This window comes from Glycine soja, chromosome 4 (assembly GCF_004193775.1).
Source record: "Glycine soja cultivar W05 chromosome 4, ASM419377v2, whole genome shotgun sequence".
In the NCBI taxonomy this organism is placed as follows: domain Eukaryota; kingdom Viridiplantae; phylum Streptophyta; class Magnoliopsida; order Fabales; family Fabaceae; genus Glycine; species Glycine soja.
The window spans coordinates 13069983-13083444 of record NC_041005.1 but is presented as its reverse complement, the minus strand read 5'-3'; the positions used below and the strand labels follow the sequence as shown (position 1 = coordinate 13083444).

The following is a 13462-nucleotide window of genomic DNA, read 5'->3' as shown; positions in this document are numbered from 1 at the left end:
GGTCGTATGCGTGCTATTGGAGCCAATGCCATGATCAAACAATACTTTGGATCGGCTCCAAGGACCTCCCACACATGTTTTTCAATACATTTACATTAGCATTATTTGGGAACATCAATATTTTAATTGTGCAATTCACATCCATGTTTGTATTGAACAATGCTTTGAAAGGATTTGACGATACTCCACAAAGTAAATCCAAGGCTACTGCTAGGTGGATTGTTGTTAAAGTAAGTCATTTAAACAATGTTTCTAGTTATATTTTAATATTGTGTAGACTAATTTGAAATTAACATTGAATATCTAAATTTCATAATGTATTTAGTGTAATAGACAAAAAGGAAGTACTGCGTGCGAGTATTACGTCATGCACCGGATGTCAACTATAATCTTAGGAAGTTTCAAGAATAATTGGAAAATGGTAATAGTTTAATTCAAATGTATTTCATTTTGTTATAATGGATATTATATATTATTAACTTATGTTTTATTATATCATTCCATATTTCAATGATGTTAGACCATTGAAACCAAAGAGATTGGAAGCGCTTCGCATCCAACAGACAAGCTACTATTTGAAAGTTAAAAATGAAACAATTAGTGTTTAAGTAGTTTTGCAATTGTAGTGTACTTATTTACATTTTTTACAATTCATGTTATATGCACATTAAATTTTTTTTAATTCATAGTAAATATTCAATTTTTAAGGAATTTTTGCTAAAAATTGTTTAAAAACAGACTAAAAATTATCTGTTGTGGTTCTGCTTTTAAATTTGCAGGTTAATTTGGGGTAACTAAAAAAACAGTAAACACATTGAAAAAATCTAAAAAAACAACAACGATTTTTCCTAAAATCCGACGTTGATGTTTACAAACAACATCAGTTTTCTCAAAAACCGATGTTAACATGAACTCACAACATCAGTTTCTATAAAATCGATGTTATTGTTGAACATACAACATCAATTTTTACCACAAGCCGATGTTGGTTATCAGAAAACAACATTGATTTTTAGTAAAAACCGATGTTGTTGGATGACAACCAAAATCGTTTTTCGAAAACCGATGTTAATATACAAATACAACATTGGCTTTTGCAAAAACCGATATTATATGTATAAGTTAACACCAGTTTTGGTAAAAACCGATGTTAATATGAAGATATTTGACATTTTTTTTATAATTCTTACTATATAACATCAATTTTTTGAAAAAACAATGTTGTCATTTTTATCTCAACATCGGTTTTGGAAAACCGATGTTAACGATATTACTTTCAACATTGGTACTTTCAACATTGGTTGATAACCGATGTTGAAAGTCCTTAATAATCGATGTTAAAATCCTATTTTCTAGTAGTGGGTAAGCTCATAAAATTATGAAAACCTACACTTAATAACTCATACATCTAAAATATGAAACCTTAATATTCAATAAAGACAATAGACAAGTTTATAAAGCATATACTTCTACAATAATAGTCATGCCATATATGTAGACTCAACTCCATGGAGATCTCCAACATGTGGACGAATCCGTTTGACGTGTCTCTTAAGCATGGTGTAGCAGCAGCAACAGGGCGAATCCGCAAAATGACACATGTCAAATATAAACCATTGGGGTGGCACTAGATATGATCTCAGAGCAATTGGGGTTTCGTTAGGAAATATGTATGTGGGGATCACCACCACAACATGGAGTTTGTAACGGCTCCGGCTTCATGTGGATTCACACATCTATATATCCTCAAGGATACCAATGGTACCACCACTAGCCTTCCCAACGCTTTGTAGGCGTTCCTCGACAACTCACACATGCTACTCAATAATATATTTTACGTCATTGCTTAGATTTCCCTTATGTGGATTAGACATATTCAAAGGTATGCCAGCCACCTCTCATGGGTTGGGCCTCTCCACGGAATACTAAGCAAAATTATCACCTTATTCTCAAGGCCTTGAATAACAAAAATCCTTTAGGATTTTTCAACAACTATTTGTCTCACATTTTTTACACTACTAAAAATGTTGAACAATATATGCTAATATGTTTTTGTCTAAGAGACAGCTACTAATTATTATCTTATTCATCAAGGATATTAAATCCTAAAATTATTATATTATCTATGTTGCTTAAGAATTTAAAATGTCAAATAATCTACTAATGGATTTATTAAATAAATATTAGAAAATTCCATTAAAATGAAACTTAAAAATGATAATTAAATTAATTTACTTCGCCATTTTTTTAAAGCCTATTGTAGACTATTCTAGAATATTTTAAATACATAATTCACATCTTTGTGAATAATAATTTCTTTTCCTTTTTTTTCCTATAACATATCCAGTCACTTTCTCTAGATTTTATTAGGACTATTCTTACTTACAAAGTTCTCCTTTTTCCTATATAGTCACTAAAAAAGAGCTATCATAAAAGGAAACGTTTTAAACTTTAAACAATATGCCTATCTATTTTGAGCACGATTCCTGTTTTTCGAATCGTTAAACTTATTATTTAATGGTAATTATCATCATTCTATTTAGAGAGAAAAAAATTCAGTTTTCTTTTACTTTTTCTTCTTATAGTGCCTAAGGCAGAGTGATGTTGTGTAACGGTTGCACACTCTTTAAGAATAGGTTTTTAGACAATTTATTTATTTATTATTATTTTTATACCATTTATAATTCATTCAAATAATTACCTTAATATCTAAACTTAAGTTCTCAGTTTAAATTCTTTTTCTTTATGATAATATCTAAACTTGAGTTCTTAGTTTAAATTCTTTTTCTTTATCTACCTATGGAAAGTAAAGTATCTTATTCCTTCTAACTTCGTTATCTGTTTTGAACCCATTCAATAGTACTCAAATAGTCCCTATATGGCTCACAATTCTACTCCTCATACAATGATATCAAAATCTCAAATGATTCACGGTTGGTAATTTATAACTTTGCAAGAATAGGCATAATATATATCTATAATAGTCTTTCTACTTTAACATGTAAAAACAATAAGCATGTATAGACTTATATAGCTTAGCTTCCATTTCAGGTATCATAAGATCCAAACTTCATGCTAATTTTTTTTCCCTATGCGCATAATGATCTCACCAACTCCAGTATGCATTTTCTTTTTCTCTTTTTCCTTGCGAAAACATATTAAGATCATATCTTCTATCACCAAAACAACAACACTCAATATTTTCCTATTTACACTAAGCAACCAATGTAAAGGAGACAAACAAAGAGTCAGCTCCCTTACCTCAAAGAGATGCTAAAAGATAGAGGTTTAGATGAGTGATAGGTGAAGAAATTTATCACTTTGGATAGGGTCTTTAATAAATCATCATTAATTTAGCAACAAACCATTCCCATGAACCACATAGAAAATAGAAATGGTTAGGAGAAAGGAAAATGTCCAGATTTGATAAGGGAAAGGCAAGAGAAAGATTAAGAATAACTTACCAATAGTATAGATCAAGCGAAGAAAAGAATTACATGTTTTTAGCTTTGGAATACTCCTTGAACTTATAATTATGAAATTGGAAGTGTATGTATTTTGAGAAGTGAAAGAAGAAGAAATAGGAAGGAGAAGAGGTACTGCGGACTTCATCGTACATAACAGAATAATACAAGAATAAGTAAGAAGATGTGGTTTGCTTCAGTAATTTATAATCCTATATATATATATATATATATATATATATATATATATATGTATGTATTTATAGTTTGCTTCTACATAAGAAATCTATCATTGCCTAAAACATTTACACCTGCACCTCCCTTGCAAGTTGCTCCACATTACACATGGACTATCATGACTGCATCCAACAATTGTACACATGTTGCATGGTGGCATCTCTTTTATTGCACCATCTAATTTTTGTCTCTTAACGATAAAGTTATAATATTTTTATTACATCTATTTGCATAGAACACCTCTTGTAACACATTTATTATAAAATCAAGTGAATGAAATTGAGTGTAGCAAATGCCACATTTTCTGTGTTTTTTCTTTGACTGTAAAACAAGTGCTAGTCAATTTTGTTTTCTTTTTAATTGTTCTCACTGTTGTGTATTCTTAAACTGGTAGTGTATAACTCAATTTTTTTTCTAATAAAATTTTCTATTGAATCTTACACACAAAATTTTCACATATTTATTAATTATTCTTTAAAATTAAATTAAACTAACTCTTATAATTATTTTCAATCACTTTATCATGAATTAGAAAAATCACAATGTTACATTACACGGGTAATCATACTAATTATAAAACATTAACTATTTTATGCATTTTAAGAAAGTTGGTTAATTTCATTTTAAGCAATAAATTTGTCTGTAATTGTAATATTTTTTTTAAGAAACCCTTAAATAATTAATGTATATGGAGAGAGAATATTAGTAGTGGTCTTTTAATTCTTAAAATTAAACTCTTTCTTTTTTCAATCATAAGAGAGAGAAAGAGACATTCGGTAGCATTTATGATACATGCACTAAAATAATTAAGGTTATTTTGATAAAATATAATTCATGCAACGACCAATTAGAACAGAGTCATATGAAAATGAATAAGGAAATATCTAAATAATCTCTTAAAAAAGGGGATGAAGGAACTATATTATTCGTTGGAAAAAATATTTTCATTAAGTTTAGAAATTGTATCATCAAATACATAATTATTTTTTAGAAATATACTTTATATAATATAATATACACTCCCTCTATTTTAAAATAATAGTCTTTTCAAGTCATTCATACATATTAGAAAACATTCAATTATAAAAATTTAGACAAAAATATCCTTAGTTTTTCAACTACTATTGGCATTAATTGTGCCACTATCTACCAATAACAAATATATTCTATCCTTTAGGTCTCGACCAACATATTTTTATGACAAATGTCTTTTTTTTTAAGGAAAGTATTTATTAATCTTCTTAACTAGATATAAGAGTATTATAAAAAAAATAGCTATATAAAGTCAAAAGAATTACTATTTTGAAAAAATGAACCTAAAAAGACTACTATTTTGAAACAGTGAGATTAATTATACTAATATCAATAATAACACACAAAATTTTCATGTTAAAGGATGTCACAATTTTCTATCACAAAAATCTAAGTGCTCATGGTAAAAATATATCATAAATTATTTTAGTAAATTTTTATTGTTATTTAATAAACATATTTTGAAATTTCAAATTAACTAAATTAGGGTTATTGTTTAATTCAAAATTAGGAATCTAGCTCCAATATTATATAACATAAATTCTTATTTATGTATAATTAAAATTTAAAATAAGTAAATATTTTCTAATATAAGTTATATTGTAATCAGAAAATTGCAATAAACATATTTAATTATATGGGTTAAATTTGGGATTTAAATTGCAATATAAGATTACTTGTAATTATTCAAAATTTAATATTGAAATTCAATTTAGAGATAAAGATATTGAAAAGAAAAAGAGCTGAAATATTGAGAATATCTAATAGAGAAAATGGGGAGAGTGAGAATCTCATTTTCCAAATTATGTATTCTTACAAGTAGATATGTTAGTGAAAATTTTAATGAATAAAATATTTTTCAATGTTAGATGTGTATTTTCTATTTCTTTTGAAAAAAAAACAGAAAAGTAATCACCAATAATATTTGATTGAACGTGGAAGCAAACTTGTATTCATATGAAGAAGCATATTTATTTTGTTTCATTCTTTAAAAGAGACAATCCTAACATGTTGATTTTGTAAATCATATCATAAAAACAAAAAGTATTTAAAATCTTATTTGGCATTAAAAAGACACTACATAATATTGTGAGATAACTAATTTCGTGCTTTAAAGGAGTTTAATTTGTTGGTTAATAAGTAATGTATACACATTCCCCCACCTTTGGATTTATAATTAAAAGAAACAAAAAACTAAAACAAAAGTTTACCATGAAGAGGGATTGAAATTATTATAGAAACTAATTCTTACATAAAGTATCAATTGACACCAATTATTGTACCCATAAATAGATCTAAACAGTTGCTTAATGATTTGTAGTTTCATAAAAGTCACTAACAATTATTAATAAATTTTGTTCAAATCATTACCTGTAGATTGCAAACACATGCTTTAGCGACAAATGGAAATAAACATTTTACGTGTGTATTAAATCTACATTTAGTTATGCCAGTTATATTGCTACAAAATCTTCTATTATAAAAGCACCAAACAAGACCATCGTATGTACACCAATTTATCTAAACAATTGCTTTAATTTTCAACAAAGACCAAATCTTCATCATGATCAATCCTTTGTCTTCTTCTCATATGGTAAGCAATATACTTTTTTTTTCAAACTTACTTATCAATCTACCTAATCTTTTAATCATGTGTTTGAATTATATGTAATTGAGCTTACCTTTAAAAAAATAACATCATAGACAATTCATTACTAATTTTGTGACACTACTTGTTTATGTTCAGGTTAACATGGAGTTTATCTCTAATGCAATGATACTTTCATTCTCAATACTATTGTTGCTACCAAGTACATCATATTCACTATATCAAAAGCCTGAAAATCATATCAAGACAGCTATTTTTGTAACTGGGAGTTTTGAAATGGGACCAGGATCAATTGCAACAAAAACATTTGAGAATATAAAGTTTCCAAAAGGTCATGTTGGAATTAAGAGTTTTGATGCGGAACTAGTTGACCAAGAAGGGAACTCTATACCTTCGTATGAAACTTACCTTCATCATTGGTTTGCAATAAAGTACCACCAAAATATTACCATGTCACCTAATCCTAAGCTTCGTCGTCCTGAGGATGCTTTTTTCCAAAGAAACGAAGGCACATGTAATGGTGGCATTCTTCCACATTATTGGGGATTTGGAGTAGAATCACGAGGAACAACCTCAAAAATTCCCGATCCTTTTGCTATAGAACAAGGTAACCCAACAAAAATTAAAAATGGATATGAGGAGAAATGGTTGCTCAACATCATGGTCATTGATACACGTGGTGCACAAGATAAGAAAACCTGCACTCAATGTAGATGTGACAATATGAATCTCCCGAAGGACTTTTATAATGTCACAAGGGATATACATAACCAAAGATTGACTACAAATTATAAAGGAGGTCTCTTTTGTTGTCAGGACAACTTACAATGCAAGCAAATAGAGGGTTTTCAAGGTTCAAGGAGAATGGTTTCCTTAAGATACAAAATTAGTTGGGTTGATTGGAACATATACCAAATACCAGTTAAGGTTTACATACTTGATTCCACCGACAAAGTGAGGTCAAATGGTTCCAAAATACTTCATGATTGTCTGGTAGATAAGTTTTTCAAGACAGTACTTTATGATAAAACAATATACTTTTCAATCTTATTAGAGTGAGTGAACAAAAGTAAATCTTAATTCCTTGCAGGCAGAGTATACCATTCCAGCTGGTGGTGGTGGTGATTCTCCTCATGTCCAAAAAGCAAACATCCCAATGGAAAATGGAGGTTATCTAATTTATGGCACTGCTCATATGCATTCAGGTGTTGTAAATGCAACTTTATATGGACAGGTGATGAACAGTATTTTTCGCCATTCTTATAAACCATTTGTTATTAGTTACGTATTAATTTTGTGAAACTTTTTGTGAATGACTTTTTATTCAATAAATTTTCTAATTCCATATTATTGTAAAAGGTCATATATAACAATGCATCTTCAACTCTAAAATTTATGTTCTTCTACCATTTAGGATGGAAGGACTTTATGTACATCAACACCAAAATATGGAACAGGAAAAGAGGCTGGAAATGAGAAAGGTTATCTCATTGGAATGTCTGTTTGTTATCCACAACCGGGTTCAATCAAGATTCATGATGGTGAAATTTTGACTCTAGAATCTAGATATAAAAATGAGTTTCGTACTGGAGCTATGGGACATTTCTACATCTATTTGGCAGAGGAACTACCACAATGATATTAAAAATGTAATTTTAAATTATTCATGTCCCTTCACTTAGTGCTTTATTTTATTTTGTGATAGTTGGTTCATGACAACATAAACATCAACACTCCTTTTGTCCATATCTCAATACGGAGTTCTTTTTCATTTCCTTTTTATATTCCATCATATGGTGCATACAAGAGGAATGAACAAAAGACAATAGAGATGACATAATTTTTTTCCTTTCAATTGATATTCAAATGTCCGATTGTTTAAAGGAGTATTATGCATTTTGCTCTAAACATGTTTTTTTTATGAACACATTTCAAATTGAACCCACAAACTAATTCTTTAGGTATTTCTAAATAACATATTTTTTAATTAGTTGTCCTTTTATACTTATAATTATAATTTTGTCATACATTTGGTTATATGCTTGAACATTTTCTCTTACTTTTTAACAAGAAAAGCTCAACATTATATGTCATTAAGAGCATAATAAAGATGATGACAATGACGATATATTAAAAGAATATAGATACATAATTTTATTATCATATTCAAAATTCAATTTAAAAGAGGATATTTTTTTAAGCAAAGGATTGCAAAAGCATCATGATAAAACCCTATCATTCCAATTATGTCGGCACCATAGGGGCAATCAATCATATGCCCGCAAACCAAATTTGTTCATCTAAAAAGGAAATAACAACAAAAATAGGAGGAAATAAAACCAAATCCATGCAAATAAAAAAAAATAGCAAAACCTATAATTAGGCATATTCAACTTATCTTGAACAGAAGTATCAGCAATAAAAGCTTTGGACTATATCCCACCATATGATACCTTGTGCATGTAAACCACGATTCGCTATCTATTCGTACAATAATTTCGTTCACACAAATATGGGAGTTATGGAAAGAGATTCACTTAGTATATGACAAACAATTAATCCATCTATTTTGAAACCTCCACGTCACATATTTACACATATTTCAAGTGAAAATTAAATTTATTCTCGTAAAACATAATTAAATAAATGTTATTTTTTTTAGGAGTTTCAATTGAAAATTCCATCGAAATTTATCTAGACTTATGATTTGATAATATAAGAATATACTACAATAGTGAAAAATAAAAGTCAAGAAATTAGCAAGAATAATGATAGTTGGTCATCATTAGTTATAACAAAGATCCTTCAAAAATTTAATTAGTTTAAACGTGGTTGTATAAAATAATATTATTTAAATTCAATTTCAAAATGCACAATCAAGGAAGCTTTTTTAGAGTTTTAAAAAAATTGAGTTGTACTAAATTATTTCTAGATGTCATAAATTAATATCAGCAAGTCATTAAGTTAACAATATTGTGATTAGCACTTAATTAAATTTATTAGCCAATTTTCATCTTTAGCTGAATTTTCTGTCACCAATCCGCAACCCTCCTTTCAATTTGTGTCCATTTGTATTAATTGACTATGGCTGCAAGTCCACTTAACAATGTTTATAGAAAGATTCAAAATTACTTTATTAATTTATTTAGAAAAAAGATGTAAATTTTTTGCATTTCATAAAGGCAATTGTCAATAGAATTTCATGATATATGGAAATAAAAATTAGTAAATACATAACTACTGAAATTTATAAAATTTTAAAGTAAGTGCAAGTTTTAGTATAAAAAAATATAGGTTAGGAAGTAACCAATGTGTCATCTTCCATCAGACGACACGTGAAGTGGAAAATGACTTACACCAAGAAAACTGACCAAATGATGTTTGAGGCGGCAAAGGAAATTGTTAACAAGATTGTAAATCACTTTCAATTGTCAATTGCAATTGTTTATGTTTATTTTTTGATTGAGTGAACAAATAAATGTGTTCCTTATAGGATTCCATGGAGGAGCAGGCCTCACAGGATTCCTTTGTCGCCCATGGACGTTAAGATGTACTGACTATTGTCATTGGCCAATCAGAACACCCTGGTCGTGTGCGTGCTACTGGAGCCGATGTCACGATCAAACAATACTTTGGACCAGCTCCAAGGACCTCCCACACATGTTCGTCCATGGCTCCGAAAGACATGGAGCAGTTGACGCAAAAAATCAGGGACCAGCTGGAGGAGTCGATCACAGAAAAAGTTACTCGACAAGTAATGTTGTCCTTTAGCCAGATGCAATCCCAGTTTCAATCGTAGATGCAATCACAGGTACTCGCACTACCTCCTGAGCCTGAGGATGGTCATTCAGCTACTCGTATCAGCACAAAGGAAAATGTTGTCATCTGGTTTTGTTCGTTGCATAATAGACTAGGCAACTTCCTGAAAGGAATTATTATCAGGTCAGTTATATTTTTCAATACATTTACATTAGCATTAGTTGTGAACATCAATATTTTAACTGTGCAATTCACATCCATGTTTGTATTGAACAATGCTTTGAAAGGATTTGACGATACTCCACAAAGTAAATCCAAGGCTACTGCTAGGTGGATTGTTGTTAAAGTAAGTCATTTAAACAATGCTTCTAGTTATATTTTAATATTGTGTAAACTAATTTGAAATTAACATTGAATATCTAAATTTCATAATGTATTTAGTGTAATAGACAAAAAGGAAGTACCGCGTGCGAGTATTACGTCATGCACCGAATGTCAACTATAATCTTAGGAAGTTTCAAGAATAATTGGAAAATGATAATTGTTTAATTCAAATGTATTTCATTTTGTTATAATTGGTATTATATATTATTAACTTATGTTTTATTATATCATGCCATATTTCAATGATGCTAGACCATTGAAACCAAAGAGATTGGAGGCGCTTCGCATCCAACAGGCAAGCTATTATTTGAAAGTTAAAAATGAAACAATTAGTGTTTAAGTAGTTTTGCAATTGTAGTGTACTTATTTACATTTTTTACAATTCATGTTATATGCACATTAAATATTTTTTTAATTCATAGTAAATATTCAATTTTTAAGGAATTTCTGCTAAAAATTGTTTAAAAACAGACTAAAAATTATTTGTTGTGGTTCTGCTTTTAAATTTGCAGGTTAATTTGGGGTAACTAAAAAAACAGTAAACACATTGAAAAAATCTAAAAAACAACAACGATTTTTACTAAAAACCGACATTGATGTTTACAAACAACATCAGTTTTCCCAAAAACCGATGTTAACATGCACTCACAACTTTAACTTTTCCCATGAAGTCATGATTGTTAAGGAGGAAACAAAAAGAAAAAAAAAACTTGTCAAGTACATGCAATAACACAGTGGTTACTTTAAAAATAAAATTACATGGCCTTGTTCAACACCTTTCTTGAACGGATCACCAACAACACGTCTCAAAGCCTGTTTCTTTGATTTCTCCAAGAACTCATCATAGACACGCTCATGTAAAAAGGTAGGTGACCTGGAACAACAACATTGCCCCTATAAAGCATCCAACATTAGGCATAAGCTTCTTCTTGACACATGCATATTGAGGTACAATGAAGTGATTGAATAAACCTAATTAAAGAACAGATCAAAGAGTGCAAGTTCAATAGCCTTGTCAACATCAAGATCCTCACATACTATTACAGGCAATCTCCTTCCACGCTCCAATGTCACTCGCTTAAGATTGCTTCTTGTAGCCAGTTTGGGTACAATTTTTCCAGTATCTGTTGAGCCAGTGAATGCTAGCAACAAAAATACAATTAAAAGATTAAATTTATATGTTGATAAAAATAGTTTGATTTTATCAAACTATTACTATGGAAAAGGTAAACTAAAAGCTGAAAAAATGAATGTCATTGTTCTTATATTAACACTAGACAATATTAAAGAGCCAATTTTCCCTAATATCTAAGGGCAGTTTTGATTTTGTCCCTCAAAGATAAGAAAGCCATTTGTCATTTAGCATGCAATAAGCAAACAAATATTGCAGAAAAAAATATTATTTGCCCCAAAATATCTTGACAGACTGCCAACCAGCATGTTCTTTGATACAAAAACAAGCTAACCACCTTCCAAATAATGTATTTTTCGTTATTTTCCCACTTACCAATTTTTATACAAAAACAAGTTAACCACGAGAGCGGAGGAGAACAACACAACCATCACAGCCACGGCATGCCCAACGGCCTTGCTCCCACAAGACAACATTCTCAATCGAATCTCGATGACGCTGACCATAGAGAGAACAAGAGGCAGCCCATGATGAAGCCAATGGTGGAGCCAACCATGTCGGGCCTTAAGGTTGATGTGGGCCCGAAAGGCCTCGTCGACATCCTTGTTGTTGAGCAGATTCAGCGCTAGCTTTAGCCTGTGTGCCACCAGCGACGATAAGAGGAAGAAGCTAAACGACACCACTTTGAAGACAAGGAGCTTTTTGGCTACATCAACACCAACGTCGCAGAAGGAGTGGTTCTCAAGGCTGTGTTTGGCCCGGGGTGGTGAGGGAGAGGCCCACGAAGACGACAATCGTGAAAAGGGAGTTCACGTTCACTAGACCGCAACGGCGCGAAGAACCCTAGATGGGGGAGTAGAAGAGAGAGAAGGGAAGTCGAAGAGTGAGAGCATGATGGAGTGGGGGAGAAACAAAATATTTAAAAGAGTGAAAAATATTCTAAGATCGTTTTGTAAGACGGCTTTTACAAAACCGTCGTAAAGTTGTTGTATTTATTTATAAAAATGTCATCGCCATTCTTGCTAAGTCGATTTTCGATCAACCGACGTAAAATCGATGTCGTAAAAAGAATATTTTGCAATAGTGATATAATTGTCAGTCTAGATTAAGAAAAATTAATAAATAGATGAAAGAGAATGAAAAATTTACAAAACTAACCTAGTACTAATATTATATTGAAAAAGTGTCATATATTAGGTGTATTAATAGGGAAAAAATAATTAATATTACATTGAAAAACTAATATGATATTTATTTTGGGACATTGTTTTTCAATTGCAACACTTATTTTACGACAAAGGTAGTATATAAATAATCTTTTTATTTTCTATCTAAATAAAAAATGTATCTCTATTATATTGTTCATATTTTTTCTTTATGAAAAGACAAATAAGAAACAGTGTACACACAAATAAGAATTGAATGAAATAATAAACAATAACATGAAACAATCCACCGTTATAAGCATGAAATATAACTGGACAAATGAGCAAAAACAGAAATATAGCACCAAAGTCTAACAAGTAAATTCAAACACAAAATATAAATTTAAGGGTTAAATTCAATTGTTGTATTCTTATCTTTTTGGTTTAACCTTTGGCTTTTAGCCTCCTTCCTTTATTTTCTTCTTGATAATCAAACATTGCCTTTTTATGCAAAACATTGTCTCTTTCCTTTTAGATATTCATGTACCAACCTAAAAATGGCCAGTATGTTTAAAGGAAAAAAAAAAAACAAAAGTGATTATAAAAAAGTGATATTTTAAGAAAATAGTAGTTTCTTTTCAAAAAATAGAAAACTAATTGTTTTATTAAAAAATTGTAGTAGAGAATAATAAAACTAATA

General features: G+C 29.9%; 1 protein-coding gene and 1 pseudogene across 1 annotated transcript; one reads left to right on the top strand and one right to left on the bottom strand.

Annotated features, from left to right (window-relative positions):
- Positions 1–7046: 7046 nt before the first annotated feature.
- Positions 7047–8078, top strand: LOC114408120. Its single transcript, XM_028371227.1, has 3 exons — positions 7047–7335; positions 7433–7576; positions 7757–8078. Exons 1-3 carry the CDS (start codon positions 7066–7068, stop codon positions 7979–7981), a joined length of 639 nt encoding a protein of 212 aa, XP_028227028.1. The 5' UTR covers positions 7047–7065; the 3' UTR covers positions 7982–8078.
- Positions 8079–10109: 2031 nt separating this feature from the next.
- On the bottom strand, positions 10110–13260 carry LOC114410576 (annotated as a pseudogene).
- Between the last annotated feature and the right edge of the window lie 202 nt (positions 13261–13462).

Coding starts and splice junctions, on each gene's coding strand:
- LOC114408120 (XM_028371227.1), top strand. CDS start 7,066: ATGAATCTCCCGAAGGACTTTTATAATGTCACAAGGGATATACATAAC. Junction 7,336..7,432: donor AAATACTTCATGATTGTCTG/GTAGATAAGTTT, acceptor AATTCCTTGCAG/GCAGAGTATACCATTCCAGC. Junction 7,577..7,756: donor ATGCAACTTTATATGGACAG/GTGATGAACAGT, acceptor TCTACCATTTAG/GATGGAAGGACTTTATGTAC.